General features: G+C 42.8%; 1 protein-coding gene across 2 annotated transcripts in view; it reads left to right on the plus strand.

Annotated features, from left to right (window-relative positions):
- The first annotated feature begins 5991 nt into the window (after positions 1-5991).
- Positions 5992-16514, plus strand: part of Arhgap36 (Rho GTPase activating protein 36) — a 36157-nt gene continuing 25634 nt past the window's right edge. The window contains exon 1 of one of the 2 annotated variants that reach the window (XM_075958052.1): positions 5992-6254. Coding sequence is in view for 1 of the 2 variants with exons in the window: in XM_075958050.1 (XP_075814165.1) it covers positions 12650-12707 (58 nt within the window). In the remaining variant the exon portion in view is untranslated. Of the gene's footprint in view, positions 6255-12514; positions 12708-16514 lie in introns of those variants that run through there. The other variant, XM_075958050.1, reaches the window with a different exon arrangement.

A 16514-nucleotide genomic window follows, 5' to 3' on the forward strand; every position in this document is an offset into this window, starting at 1 on the left:
TATGTTAAGGTGTGTTACTTTTGTTTATGTTGTATTTGTTTAACTCTGTGAAGCTGTGATACTTTGCCTGTCTAGAACACTTGATGGTTCACCTGAACAGCCAACAGTGAGACAGGAAAAAGGATAGGCAGGGCTGGCAGGCAGACAGAATAATAGGCAAAATCTGAGAGAAGGGATTCTGAGTAGTAGCCCAAGAAAGAGGAGGACATCAGGGGCCAGTCATCCAGCTACACAGAGACAAAAGGTAGATGGGATAACATGAGTTAAGGAAAAGCAGGCAACAAACCAAGCTAAGGTCAGACGTTTATAACTAAGAATTCGCCTCCATGTGTGGTTCATTTGGGAGCTGGGTGGCAGGCCCCCCCAAAAGGAGCCAAAAGAGCAAATAACATCATACTACTTTACTATTCCTTTACTTTTGTTTCTTTTTGCTGTCCATTCCTTTCATCTCTCTTTGAGGAGTTTTTAAGTATATCAGAATGCCAGGCTCCAACATGCTTCAAACATCAGGAGAGGTCAGGAATTACTCATGTGTACCCTGAGCTTAGCTGTGGGTGGGTAAGTTCATTGCCTATCTTCTCACAGGTGGGTGGCATTGTTGCTGCTCTGGGAACCTAAGCTCTCTGTGCTTATTCCCTGCCCCCAAGGAACCCATCTGCACAGTCATTGTACGACTCTAGTCATTTCTTGCATTCCCTGCACGTCCCTTGCAGAGCGACGAGCCCCCAGGTACCATGGGAGAATTCATCAGCGTCCGACAGGGCTAACGATTTACTCCTGAGAAATAATCCATGGCTGGATAATGGATCACCCACTACTCCCTGAGACCATTTGTCTTGGCACTTAAATGGCACCAGAATCCAGGGACAGAGCCAGGACTCTATCCCAGGTTCATTGGTAGATGTATAGGCTGGAATAATAATGTTAAAGATTATGATAAGAGCACTTTGCATTTGTGTGGTGCTTTTAAGATCCACAAATTTGGAGGAGATTAACCTTTCTTGAACTGTGAATCTCACTACACTGGACCCTGTTTGCAGATTCAGAAGCAGGGGACTTTAAGTGACTCCCTGGAGTCCTCCAGCTAGATACTGGCAAAAAATGAGAGGAAAATTATGTTCTGACTTCTTGAGACTGTTCCTCTGACTACTACATGGCTTCCCAATCCTTGGATCTTACTATTTGTATATGAGAAAGGAAGCCAGTATCAAGCTAGTGGTTTATGAACGTGAACAGGTTTGAATCTTGACTCTGTATTAGCTATCTGTGTGGTCTTTGGCAGTTGCTTAGTCACTCAGAAACTCAATGTCCTTCTCCATGAAATGGGGATCTTAATAAACCTTCTTCATAGGACTGCTGTGGGGACAAACAGAAATGATTCATGTAAAATGTTTATTGTAGTTCCTGGCTCATTGTAAAATCTTCATGAGTGTTAGATATGGTTATTACTACTGTCTATCTCTTTGCAAGATTCTAAACAAACTCATACAAATGCATGAGAAAATTGGTCTGAAGGAGGGGAGGAGATAATTGATGAGCCAGCTTCTACAGGGTCCCTGAAGCCATCTAAGGGGGAAGGGACTTGGGAAACTGAATTATAATGGTGGGAGGAGCTAAGGCTTCTGCAGGCTCTGGGAACAGGAAAAGGAAAGGAAGAAAGCTGGGGGCTTGCATTTAAGACCTCGACAATGTTTGAGATCCTAAATGTGCAACAGCATCAATTGCTGACTTTAAATTACACTCGCCTAAAATTCTTCTCTGGCCTTAGCTGTCCCTTTTTCCCTGAATTGGTTCCCATTTCCCCAGACTGGACAGGATGCTGTTTGGGGCAGAATGATAAAGCCAAAAAAAAAAAAAAGATTGAAAGACAGCACAAATTAAAAATAACAATATCTTATGCAGAAGTCTTTTGTGCAAATGGAAGTTCACTGTCCAAATATAAGGTTATTAATATTCCTAATAACAACAGTGACAAAATCTGTGAAGTTCATTGTATGGAATGTGGCTGCTAGAAGTTGACACATCATTTAGGTAGATAGAAACATCCCCAGAGTTCATCTGCTTGCAGCATCTCAGCTCATAGTCGTTCTCCCCCATTTCTTGGACCTCACTCTCCCAGAGTCACACACATAATTTAGCCTTCAGTGAAATGATTCTGACGCTGTGAGGCTCCCTGGAGAATGGATGCTGTGCGGAGGTGGGGAGTGTGGGCTTCTGACTTCAAGCTGCAGGGAGGCGAGAAATTGATATGTCTCCTAAGCACCAAGGGCTCAATTCTTTTGGAGATAAGGGCTTTATCAAAGCATGATGGTTTATTAATAATTCTCTCAAGTGAAGAGAGCCTCATGCTTATCAGTGTCATATATTTAGTCAGAACTCTCTGTGGAGGCATCTAAATACTTTTGGAAGAGCTGATGATGAGGCTGAGGAGGTATGCCTTAGACATATGAAGATTGTAGACAATACACAGCAGTCTCCTCAACAAGATATGTGAGCACCCAGGAGAAAGTGGGAAATATAGTCAGGAGACTCGATGTCACATAGTCATTCTGACCCTTGAGTTCTCTACGCTTTTAGAGAGAAAGTATCAATGAAAGAACATTGACTTTGGGATAAGATCAACTTGACTTAAAATTCCAAATACTTCACAAACTAGGGGGTCCTTGAACAAGTTACTTCACTCCTATGAGGTGCAATTATCTTATGCATATATTGAGGCATAATAGCCCCTACCTCATGAGATTATGTTCATTATTAAATGAAAACACACACGTAAAGCTCTAAGCATAATGCTTGGCGCATGGGAAGCACTCAATCACTGGTTCCTACAACTGCAATATGCAAGGAGAAAGGCAAGGATTGTTTGGAAATAGAAAGGCTTTATTTTCCCTTCCAGCTCTTTATATGCCTGACAGTAAATTTTATAGGAACGCAAACCAAAAAAAAAATAACTTATGTAAATAATAATTATAATATCACTCTACAATACCTTTTATATGCCTCCTTAGTATTGCTCACTAGATTTTCTATAATCAAATTTACAGAACAATGAAATAGCAGAGGAGTCAAATTATATGCTCCTTGTGATCTTGGACTCCTTTCTGAGTTTCAGTTTTCCCATCTGTAGAATGTAGCTAAGAACACCTACTTCACAGGGCTTTCTGAAAATTTAATTAAGATGTGTGTTAAAACACTTGGCATAGAATGGGCTGAAAATGAATGCCTGCGCTGTTTCACCTCTTGCCCTGGCAAAAATTGGGAATAAGACAAAACTACCTGCGTGGGGGATATTATGAGTATGAAGTCAAATAAATATACAGAAAATGCTTGTAAATTGTAAAACTCCAATAATAGCCTTCATGAAACATTTATTCTGTACTATATAATTAGAAAATGTTAGTCAGTTAGGTAATCATTAATGTTCTTCTCTATTTAGTCCATTATTTTAGGTTCTCAGAATGATCTAGAAAGACAAGGGCCAACAGAGAGATGAGCTTCTCCATAAAAGATTTGAACATCAGGGACAGGATTCTGAGGGATGATTCATTTAGGGTACCAGAGAAGGCTATAGAGGTGGAAGGGGAGATCTACAGTGTCTTCAGAGACAAGGGGAAGGGGATTTTTCATGCATACAGATTCACAGTGAAGGCTTTTGCAGAGGAGACAAGTCAAATTAAGGATAGAGCTATAGCCTCTTAAACTGGGTCTCCAAAAGAACATTGGCAACTTCACTAAGAAGAGTAAAGTTTGCATGTGTGTGTCAGGGGGCGGTGGTAAAAGCCATCTTCTTGTGTATGAGGAAGTGGGGCATGAGGAAATGCTGGCAGAGTACTTTATGGGCATTTAGGGCTGAGGCTGGGAGAAGACTAGATAAGACATGGAAGGAGACTGAGAAGAAGAAGAAGTTTGTTTCATCAGTGGTATAATGAAAAACATATAGGAAAAGAGAAAACAAATCAACAGGTATGAGCAGAATGGTTGGTAGCAGAAGAACTCTTAGAGGAGACGCCTGGGATGTCCTATTAAGAGAAGAGAAAGACTGCTGTCTCATAAGTAGAAAGGGATCGGGGGCAGCAAACAGTGCCACGTGGTCAAGTGAGCTGAGAAATGACAAGGAGTCACAGCCTCTAGAATTGGGAAACAACTGCAAAGACCTTCAATAGCTGGAGTGTAGTAGGAAGAGGTAAAATAGTGAGGAGGTTGCAGAAACCAAACATTAAAAAAGATCCAGAGACCTAGAAGTAGGTTTTAAAAAGGGCAGAAAGAAAAGTACCTTGTGAAGAGAGTTGAGATATACATGGGCAGAGGGTAGGAGTCTGTGAGGAAAGGATAAAGGTAAAAGAAGGTGAGAGGCTTCTTGGTGATTGAGATGACAGTACCAAGGAGCTGAGTTTCAGAATATTCATGGTGAAGGCTGGACACAGAAAAGCTCCCTTCTTCCTGTGGGATGGGGATGAAGGACCAAAAGCATAGTTTGTGTCTTTAGTCCTTGAAGCTGGTCACTATCCCTGAGAGCCCATCCTTGAGTACATGGTATATAGTTTCTCTCAGTATCAATGACAAGGATGGAGAGGCAGCTTTGTTGAACACCAAGTGTGATGTGAAGGATGATTTGGTGAATCCCTCTAGTTCTCTATGGTGGTGGTAGTAAGCAGAGTACTAGATCACAGAGCATGTCCCACTGTGGATGTGCAAACCTACAGTGCATGTTTCATACCCATGCGGCATAGTCTCTTCTTTCTCCCTCTCTGAAATGTCTGGCCTTCAGTGCCCACAGTCACTTAGAGATGACTTAACTGTTTCTATCATTATTTTTAAGGTATTGGGGCCTAGAGTTTTGAGATCTAGCCAAATGCATCCTCCCCTGAAGGAAAGAAAAATGAGATTCCTGCATATAACCAGCTCCAGCTCTTTGAGATACACACACAGCATGCTAGATATGGCATATGGTCTTTATTCCATTTGATCTGGCTCAGTTATAGCTACTCTGCTCCAGCATGGCTGCTGCCTGTCTTATGCAGGTTCTTCTCCAACTGCACCATCCTACCTTGCTTCTTACTTTCTTGTCTAACAAATTTCCCGGGATCTGCAAGGTAGAGCAGTGGGGCAATTATAACCCCTGGGTGCTTGAAAGTAAGAAAGGGTGCTAGACATCCAAAGTCAGGTAAGAAGGCCTTAGGTAGATACCAGATCCAAAGAAGATTAAATAACATTAAAAAGCAGGATCCTTAGCATCTTTTTTTTTATTGGACCAGCTCTCCAGTAGGTTCATGTACTATCTGTGGTGCCCAGAATGTGGAGATATGAGGAGAGAAGAGAAAATACCTCACTAGCAAGTTCTGCATCTCTCTTTAAGGCTTCAGTTATCTTAGAATTGAATTATAGTAGAGAAAGGCTTATTTTCATTGACAAATGACAATTAATGGAGGGGATGATTAAAAGTGAGAGAAGCTACAGACCCTGAAATGTCAGTGGTTGGTGTGCAAGAGAATTTCTCTATCAAATTTACGTCTCTCTATTCCTCCTCCTCTCTTCACTTCCCTCCTCTTTCTGTATCTCTCCCTTCTTCTCCTGTCCTTTCTTCCTGCTTTATGCATCCACCCCCACTGGCAGTTACTGATGTGGTTTCTCATGGTCTACAGTCAAATGCCATTAATCCCACAGACATAGGAGAGTCCAGCTAAGCTGTCCCATGAACCTGTCTTGTAAGCAGTCAGAACAGAAGCAGCAGGCAGACAGCTCCCCACCCCGCCCCTCAAGGGTAATGGCTGTTAAACCAATGAACCAGAGTGGCTGCCCCTAAAGTAATGAATAAATCATTGGGGTTCAAGAGAAGTAGAAAGCTCCCCAGCAAACAGTGCTCAGGACATTTGCCATGACGTCCTCTGCCTTGAATGCCCATGGTACGCCAGCCACACAGGCGAGCACTGCCTGCTCTAAAGGTGCCGCTCCCAGATTCCGCCTGGGCCGTCTCAGTTTCAGAGGGAGCTCATTCATTCCAAAGGGATGTGACAGGTGCCATCTTCAGGCGCCTGGCTCTGCTCCCAGCAGCAGGGACTGTTGCTGCCGGCGAATTCCCCAAGTGCTATGCTTATCTGAGGAGAGCAAGTCCTGAGGTGGGTAAATGACCTTTCGAGAACTCAGGAACTCAAGGTGGGATGGCAGTGTGCTGTTAGAAAAAGGAGCCATGGGCTAGAAGGTTGGACAGCTGGCTTCTAGTCTCATTTTATCTACGAAATTGCTAGATGAAGTTGGTAAGTCACTTCCCTTTTCTAGATTTCTGTACTGCCCCCTGTGGTGTGAGGTTATACTAGATTATCTCTAAAGACACTCTCAGCATTAATAAATCCTGAATCTGAAAAAAAAAATCTCTATCTCTAGATTTAGAATTTCTTTGGGGATTCCTTCTCTTTAATTTTGCTGACTTGCCATCAAATCTTTCACTCCCAGATGATCACTTGGTGCTTGTTAACCTTGCATTCAAGTTCCTCCGAAGAAGCAGAGTCCTCATAGATTAGGTCTAGCCTTTTTCCTCCTGTTGAGCCAATTCTGCCTTTGGGGCTGGACCATCCTAATGGAATGCTATGGGTGGGGGATGAGCTAAGACTGTAACTTAGGTTGGTGAGGCAGCTGCCTAAGAGAAGGGTTCCTTCAGCTCTGTATTTTCATATATTTTTATGTTGAAATAATGGCACAATAAATAATTGTTTAGAATATTAAAGTGTTGATTTCATGGAAACTGAAAGCAAAGTGATGTTACCAGAGGCTGGGAATAAATATTACAGTGCACATGTATTTCAAAATATCACGTGGTATCATACCAATAAGTACATTTTTTTATATTACTGTGTACTAGTCAAAAGTAAATTGAAACTGAAAAATGCTTGTGCATACCTCCATATTAATAACTGCCCCCCCCATTGGGTAGTATATTGCACTTGGATTCTGCTCCTAAGCATTTTGGAATGCATCTAAGAATAAGGAAATTTGTAGTTGGGGATTGTCAGGCTTCCTAAGGGCTTTTGAACTCTCAGAAAGGGGAATGTCTCCAGTCTCTGACACTGGAGGTATATTCAGTGGAAAGACGGTCAGTATATAATATGTAGATTTCAGTTTGCCTATGAATAGCATATTCAAGGAAGGCAGGCACAAGAGAAGGAGACACAGTCAATGGCCCAAGTATAAGCTTAAAATAAAAGGCAGTGATCTTGGACAAGTCTATCTTATTTGATCTATAGTTTCTTCATCTGTACATCAGGGGTTATGTTAATTTCTCCTTCACCAGCTTTCCAGACTTCCCAAAGCTGTATGAGACTCAGATGCAAAAATAGAGCCGAGAGCACTGTGGAAGCTGCTGAAGCACATAAGGGCCATTGATTTGCAGAGATGAGCTTCAGAGTTAGTGGGGGTAAGGCTCTTCTCTGGCCACAGGTCTGGAGGACTCCGGGACACTGAAGTGGATACTCCCCTTGCTCATCTCCAAAACACTTGTAACTAGAAGCCACAGAATTTTCTAGATGAAAAAAAATACCTCTCTAGTTTGTATCTTTTACAGTCTTTCAAGTGTGTGAGCATACATTGTAGCTCAACCTAGTTCTTTTTATGTAATGCCTTTTGCTCTTATTGATTGTGGCAAAAATATAAACTATCACCTCCCCACATTTTCTTCTTTGTGACAAAGTTCTGTGTCGTCCCTTCCCCCCACCCCCAGTTTGTACTATTCTTCCTGCCCTACCCTGTTGAAACTTACAGAGTCGGAATTCTTTCATCCTGCCTACCCCCTCACTTAAAGAACAAAATGCTTTAAAAAAATTAAGTGAACATTTGGGATTTTTAACTTGATTTTTATCTTTTCATTCAACCTGAGGGGTATGTGTGTGGGAGATGCACTTGTCAACTAAAAGCAATTTCTCTGCCTCCTTGGGGACTGAGGCGTAATCGTGGCTCTGTCTTTCTAATGTCAGGATGAAACTTGCATTTTCTTGAGTGGTGTCAGTACACTGACAGACAGCTCCTGGGATCTAGCAAGGCATACTGGCAAAGAATGGGGGGGCGAGAGAACTGGAGACTGGTCTTAGCTCATCTTTCTTCCCTGGGGTGACTTTAGATCACTTAGTTTACCACCCTTTCATAACTTAAAAACACAAGAACAAATCTCCCCATTTCTATATTACAAAGGTTAGTAGTGGACTTTGTCAGGCAATGATAAAACAATAGGGTGGAAATTCCATGGAAGTGGTATATTCTAGAATGCTATGAACATGCTGGAAAGAAAGATTTAGTTTTCCTTGTAAAATTCTACCTAATAGATGAGAAAGACAAGACCATTTGAGGCTCAAGTCCCACAAAATTTCCTCATGATTTCATGGACAGAGTAACCCATGACCTCAGATAGACTTCCTATGCAGAAAAGCAGGGAGGTAAAATCTTGAGGTTCTTGGTACTGGGGTCTCCTTCACTGAGTATGTATGATTGCCATATGGACATTCTGATAGGTCTTCTCCAAACAGGAGGTGTTGGGAAGCAGGGTTGCTAATTCACCATCCCCTCCAATATCCCCCCCCCAGCAAAATTCAGTGATGGGGGTGGTGGTAGGACTCACCCCATTTCATAGAAGGTCAGAGAAGCAACCATGCTCACATTCATTCACCTGATTATGTAGCATGGTATTTCAGCGTCACGCCTGATGTTTGAACTTCAGATACTCCGTTCTTTCTACTATGCTTCACCTCTCTCTTCCTTAATGCAAAGAACCTAGCACATAGGATGTTCAAATGAAAAGCCTGACCAGAATACACGAGGACTCTCAGAAAATTCAGACAGATGATCTGTGTGGAGTGTGCTCATTTTGAATATACCCTGGCTATAAAGGTTAAGTTTTAAACATAAGTCCATTTTTATAGTACATATTTATCCATTTCCCCCAAAAGGAGTTAAGGTAAAGTGATCAGTGTCCCCAGATAGCTACCCAAAGGTTTCTTGCAGCTTTGGTGCAATGGGAAGAGAGTGATAGAGGATATGTGGGGGCAGATCTTTTTCCTTGGTACTACACATTTTCCAATTTTAATGACCATAAAAAAACTCCAATGAGTAACTTGTAAAATATATATTTTTCTGGTCATTATGCCCAGAACATTTTTGTTTGTTCATTTGTTTTGCAAGGAATATTTCCTGGGGATTGATTGAATAAAGGGTGTCTCACAGGATAAGGACAATATTATTTTGTAATAGGGTCTCATTTAGCTGCCTATACTGGCCTGGAATTTGTGACTCCATGCTTCAATTTCCTGAGAAGCTGGGATACAGGTGTATGTCACCATGCTGGGGCCAGAAATTCTTATTCAGTAGAACTGGAGGGTGAGCAAAGAATGTCTGTGCATTGTTATGGCACCTTCCAATTGATGCTTCTTTGCCACAACACCATACCCTGAGAAGCAATAAGCAGTAGACTATGACCTATGTTAGGAGCAGAGTTCATGGCCGAGACAGCTAACAGTCAAGCTTTATGCCTTGAACTGGACAGAGATGCCCAGTGTGTCCTTCATTAGCATACACTTAGGAATGAGGAGTTGCAGGTCCTTGCCAGTAGGCTCCTGACTCCTTCATGGGGTTTTTAAGGACTCCTGTGCACAAGGAAAGATGACCTAACTGGATATGTGCCCCCAAACAGGAAGTGATTCCTGCATTTTATTCATAAACCAACTTCTTCAGCTTTTTCCCAGTCATCAATGTGAGGACAACCCCAAACTACAGTCCCAAGTCATTAGTATAACTGGCTTAGTCCTTTGTTCAGCAGAGATATTATTGTCTGTTTTTTTAAGCAGAGTTCTCTAACTCCAGAAAATAATGTTGTTTATTAAAGAAAAATTGGAAAATGCTGCAATATGAAAATAATAAAACAGTTAAAATTGTCCATAATTGCATTCCCTAAATACAATCATGATTAAGATTCTCATGTGCTACCTCTTGGCTTTTTTTTCTACATATAGACATATTATTTATTTGCACTGTCTGAATTATAGCGCACACACATTTTGCATCCTGACTTATTTTCACTCAAAATATCATAAATGTATTTTCAGATTATCATATAAGCTTTCAAATTATATATTTAAAAATAATTGTGTAATAATTCATCCATTGAACCAGAATTATTTGCCCAGCTAAGTATCTGGCACCTAGAGGACATTTGGTAAATATTTGTTGAATAAATTAGGAGATTGATGAATGAAGACGCTGCCCTATTACGTGACATTTAACTAAAAATAAACGTTTTCAGATGGAACTTTATTATTTTCTTTTTAGAATCATGAACTCCATCTTTCCTTTTCTCCCTTTGCCCTTAAATGTGGAGATGCTTTGATTTGCCTGAAGCTCATTAACAATTATTAATATCCACTCTTTACATATGACAAAACTAAGAAGTTGAACAACTCCCTCAAAATTACATACCTAGCACATACCAGCAGGCTTTCCCATCTAGGTTTGTGATTACTCTGGCATTTTTTCCTGTACCACATCACACTTCTTGAAAAGCAACAACAAAACAAAAAATTAAACAGAACACAAACAAACCAAAAATGACCAGAGAGAAGGATCACTTCCTGGGTTTAGACTTCAGTTTGAGATATTCTGAAAACAAGACATTCAGTTTCCAAAGACTAGAATGGGAACAGGTAGGCAGGTAGCATTTGTGCCATGAGCGAGTCAAACAAAATTTCATTTAGTTGAATTTTTTTTTAGAGAGGGAATCTGTTGAGGCCATTAAAGAGGCTGCTGCTGCTGGATGAGCTCAGAGAGGAGGTCAGGTCAATATCCAGAACCTGAAGGTGAACTTCTCTAGGTGGCAGACGTGTTTGGCTTAGGGTGAGTGAGTATTTGCACAGTTGAAATTGGTAAAGGGGCAGGTATGGCGAATGTTTGCTGTCTTTGATTGCCTTGAAAAGATATCAGACACTGGAAATTGTTTAGAAAATGGTGCAAAGGATGAGGGGTGCCATGTTTCCCAGAAAGAAAGAAAAATGAGTTGAGGCCCTTTAAATTCTAGCTATAGCTCTCTCTACTTCGCTAGGAATTGCATGGCTGAGTACAGGTGAGCTTTCCATTTTATGCACCCTTTGGGCACATTAACACTAATATCAGTGGTTAGCCAAGCAAATGTAATAACTACCCTCCTCAAAGAACCTGTGATTGCAGCTCCCACTCTACAGGCCCAGAAACTAGCTGTTAGAAGAGGATTTTTTATTTTTTAACACCATCTCCCTGCATTTTGACTGGCAGAGCACCATTTTCCCAGGGGGTGGGGAAACTTGGGTGCAGGGTCACATCTGTCCATCTGGCAATGAAGAACAGGGGTTAGAAATTAACGCGGGTCTTCCAGCTTGAAGGGAAAATGGAAGCTGGCGTTAGAAATTCTTCTTGCCCTGTGTATTCTGCAACATGGTCCATCTCTGGTGGCGATGTCTACCTCAGGATTGGGGAGGGTAGAACTGGTTTACCTCCACCAGGAGTTCTAAACATCCAGCCCCCTGCATACATATGTATATAAAATTTGTATACGTATATAAAAATTAAATACTAAACCTTAAGAAAAGTGCAAAGAAATCTAATATAGTACCACCCCTCACGGACATATCAAATATCAAATTCTTTCTAAAAATAAATGTTGGTGCCCCTCCTATGCCAGTGCTCTAACAAAAGCATAGGCCGCCGCTGTAAGTTAGAAGCAACTGAAGGTACCCCACATTTATGAGTACTCGACATTTAAGGCAGGTAGGAATCAAATTCCTTAAAACAAAATTTCGCAGTTAGAACATTGCTTCCTTTCCCGAGAAAACTCTCAAGACCAGAACTATAAAATTCCTCTCAGATTCTTCCTGGGAAAAACAAAACAAAACATCTCTCCTATTTACATTCTGGGTCCTCTATATGTGCTTTCAAATCCCTCTAGGATCTGGTGCTATACTAGCTGAGGCTAGGATTCTCCCAAAACGGGTGAGGGGAGTCGTAGACAGGAGCGGGAAATGTTCCCAAGGACTAGGACCTCATTTAGATTCCAGATTGGGGAGAGGGCAGTGCTAATTTCCTCTGAGACTGGGCTTCCTGACAGCCGACATGGCCTTCGCTAAAACATGGGTTTCTAGGGGCTGGGATAAAGTCTCACCCTCAGATCTGAGGTTCCCTGGGACAGGTGCACCATGTTGTTCTCAAACGGAGCTTCTGGAAACAGGCCTGATTTTAAATGTTCCACCAAGGACAAGTGGGGGTCCAGGAAAGACCTTCACTCCTTCTCAGATTTGGGGCTCATCGGGGCTAAGATGCCTTTACCCCTCAAAATGTGAGCTCTCAGAGGGTAGGGCCACAGTACAGTCCTCAGAGTCACAGCTTCTCTGGACAGGAGATGTGTCTTGGACTCTCTCTGCGTGGGGGAAGGGGCTGCAGGGCCAGAGGCCCTCCCCTCTGGCGGGAGGGGGCCTCCCATGAGGCCCTGCCCCTTTTGTGACATGTTTGAGGTGTCCGGTGACCAAGATTCTCAGAGCTGGGTGCAGGGTGCGTCCAGGGCGTGGTCACCGGGGGCTACTTAGAGCAGTCCTTTCGGGGAGACTGCACGGAGGTTAGCTGCGAGTCTGCCGGGCACTCAGCACTGATTATGGCGTGGATGCTGGACTGCCTTTTCGCTTCGGCCTTTGAGCCCCGCCCCCGCCGTGGTGAGTGGGGCCCACCTTGTGGCAGGGCTGGGGCGCTCAGCTGGGGGCTGCCGGGGGCTGCAGCCCCGGCTGGGTGCCCTAGGGCTTGGCTCCCCACCCCCTCTTGCCTCCTTTCCCTCTGGCTTTTAGCTAATTGTTCTTGGCTCAAGGGACTGCCCCGTCGAGGACCCGCATAAATCACCAGCTTTGCTGGGAACTCAGAGCAATCGCACTAATGGCTAGCAGGACGCGGGGCGAGCACTGGGGAGAAGTCCCTGGCTCTATGCTTAGGCCGGGACGGCCAGAGCCTCCTGGCCAGCAAGCCGTCCCGCAACTCAGGGCTTTAAAGGTCCCAGAAAGACCTTCTCTTGCAGGGCAGCCAGAACCCAGGGACCCTGACTTAGAGGTGGGGTTTCCTTTTGCTTTAAAGCTTGTCCCCATTGCCCCAATATTAATTAAAGAACAGCAGCCCTGGCTCTTTCAAGTCGTCTAATTCAACCCCTCCATTTAAGAGATGATGACATTGAAGTCCAGACAAGGGAAAGGCCTGCCCAAGGTCATCCACAGAGTCGCAGCCAATCTGGGACAGTTTAGGCTCTGCTAACTGCTTATTGCCCCAGAGTGTTCAGTGGAGGAGGCCTGGGGCCTTTATTCTGGGTCTTTACTTGGGTAGCTGAAGTCAGTACTTGGTTCTCTTACCCCAATGGAATGGAGGGCATAAATATGCAAACTTGACAGCTCCTGTGTAAGTAAGCTGTGGATTCCGTTTCACCCTTCTGGAAATGCTGTCTACAAAGTAGATTTGGTAAATTTCTTTTCTTTTTGAAAGTTTCAGGAGGCTGATTTTGGAGAATTCCTAGGAATCATCCTCCCCAATCCCCACTGTCCTTCACTTCCCTTTGACAAGTCCCACCCACTTCATGCTGCCACCTGCCCCCTTGGCCACCTACTTTTCCATAGTCTCCAACTCCAAAATCTATATTGGTGAGAATGCGTCATTGGTCACCAGCCATAGACCAAACCTGGAGTTGTCTCTTTGCTCTGCCCCCTCACAGCAAGGAAGGGGAGGCAGCAAGAGGAGGGGCCAAAGAAACTTAATTCATCAGAGATCTGATTTTAGTTCTTGCCAACCCCAGCACCCTGCTGACAACCATCCCAGGAGTCTAGTTTCCTGCTAGGAGATTCAAACCTCTTAGCCAGTTCAAGTACAGCCTCTGACAGGTCATAAGTTCTCTGAACTAAGAATGGATCTGCATCCACTGAAGGTTAAAGTTTTTCTTTTCTGTGTCTTTAAAGTGTGCAATCTTGGTTAAAGAAAAAGAAGGAAGGAAGGAAGAAAAAAGAAAGAAAGAAAGAAGAAAAGGAAAGAAAGAATCTAGGTGTAGTGGCATTAGCTTGTTAAAGCCAGAACTAGAAATGCTGAAGTAGGAGGATTGAGAGTTCAAGGTCCACCTAGGCTAAGCAGTAAGTTCGAAGTCAGCATAGGGAGGAAGGGAGAAGGGGAAAAATAGAAAAAGGGGGAAGGAAGGAGGGCACGAGGGAGGGAGGGAAGGAAGGAGTCTTATACCTTAAACCTTAAGTCTTGAACACCCTCGAAGGCTGTTGTATAACTTCAATGGCATCGAGGTTATGAAGGCTCCTTTTTAGGGCAAGAGGTCAGTTTCACACAAGAAATTCCACTCCCATCATAAAACAAGGTCTCTCATAACCAAAGAGTAATTTATGTCCTGGGGGTTTCTACTTGGGGCTCTGGAATGGAGCATTGTCAGCTCTCTCCATCCTACTACCTAGTCCAGTTCTCATCTTGTTCTAATCTCCCCAATTTCTTCATTGGTTTAACATTGACAGGGTCCACCTCTAGCTACTCCTCTTGGAACATGCACCAAGTTATAAATGTCAACGACCAGACCAAAAGAGGATTTCTAGCTGTGGCCTCAAATATAGCCCTGAGTGGCTGACTCACGGTCTTCTGGAAGCCTCCACTGCACTCAAAGCACACATGTACATAGCCATAAACATGAATGGGTGTACAAATCCCAAATCCATGCATATGCCTGCACAAAGCATGAACAAACATGAATGCACTACACATGGATTGCATAATTCCCATACAACACAATACTACTCACATCATGCGCACATGCGCCATCCACACATCCCATGCAGATTCTACCCAGTTGATAGAAAGACTATTCATACTGCCATGATTTTCAAGTAAAGCTACTTTTAAAAAATTAAGGAAAGACAAATTCTTTTCACAGTGGCCATTCTCTGTTTAGTCAGTGTTTAAACACAAGTACAAGACTTTCTGTTTGCTGCTGCATTTCCAACTGGTGAGATCTGTCCATCAAATGCTCCCATAGTGCAGCACTGCCTACGCCAGGTCGATTACCTACACAATAGCAGTTAATATATGTAAAGTGCTACCTAAATGCTGAGCCTTTGAGCTCAGCTTTACATGCATGGTCTCACTTAGTCACACAACATCACTTTTAAATATAAAATAAAGGTTAGGGTACAAATTTTGACCAGGTAAGAGTATATTCTATTGCACCCCCCCCACTGGAAAAAATGCAGCAGCAATTGTAACTGAGGAGTTACTTTGGAGTGGGATAACTGTTGATATTCTATGGCATTATAATTGCCCTTGGCTCCTCTTTCCAAACGCCTTTTAAAAATCCATAGACATCAGAGATGACCAGAGACCGAGCAGAAGGTAGGATGTATTCTAAACAGTTCCTTTGTCAGAGCAATCCCCTGAGGTTGGCAGTATCAGTGAACAATAATATGAAGGCCTTTGGGAAGGATGTCGCTAAGATCTGGGAGGCATGGAGTGGGGACAGAAAGGCCTTCCTTATGAAAAAAGGGGAAAGGGAGACATCATTGTCCCATTTGAATTTCTCTTCCCAGTTCACTCTTGGCTTAAGATTTGGTCTTAAGCAATGGGATGTCCATAGAGCAGTCAAAACTCTGAAACTGGATGGACCCTGAGGTCCACTTCACATACAAATTTAATCTTTTCTTAGAGATAATACCTAATTGGTTTGTTGAAGCCAGGCCTAATTGGGCTATAGCAAGATTATTTTCCTGAGCAATTGTCAATGAGATAGCACACTCCCCTGGTCAGGGGATCAGATAAATATGCAATTCCCTAAGGACACAACTTCCTAAAATTCCTTTGTGAAGGACTTCTTTACACCTCAAGACGTTTCCCCATAGGGAAAAAAAACATGAGGCTAGAGCTAAGCTTACCAGGTCCAACAACACGCTAGTTACCGCGAGGATGAAATGCAGAATTTGTGTGATGAAAGCTGGCAAAAATAATTCGTTTGCAAATGTACCCCAGGCTCCAGCAGCAGAGCTGACATTCATCAAGCTTAAATATCAAATGACAGAAAAGCACATTGAACGTTGGGAGATCAGGACACCAGGTCCCCGAGGGTGATTATGGCAATTGTGAAATCAACATCATTCCTTTGTTTCACACTTAGCTAGTAAGACAACCTAAATGACCAACAGTAGCGCAGTGGCTAAATAAACTTCATGACATATCTACCTGATAGTATAGAACCATAAAATTGGGTCTGTGAAGAACACACAATAACATGGAAAACGGCACAATCAAAGCTGTCACAAGTGAATTTGGGGAAAACCAGAAGAAAATTCACACCAGGTAAACTGGGAGATTTCATACAAGTAGCAAAAGAGTACTTGGGTTTTTTTCCCCACTGTTTTCTTAAATCTGCATAAAATTTATCCTTAAGTTATTCTTTAAGTTTTAAAGGGTTATAAAAATGGGTAATCAAAGAGCTAAGAGATGCAATCAAT

This window comes from Microtus pennsylvanicus, chromosome X (genome assembly GCF_037038515.1).
Source record: "Microtus pennsylvanicus isolate mMicPen1 chromosome X, mMicPen1.hap1, whole genome shotgun sequence".
NCBI classification, from domain to species: Eukaryota; Metazoa; Chordata; class Mammalia; order Rodentia; family Cricetidae; genus Microtus; species Microtus pennsylvanicus.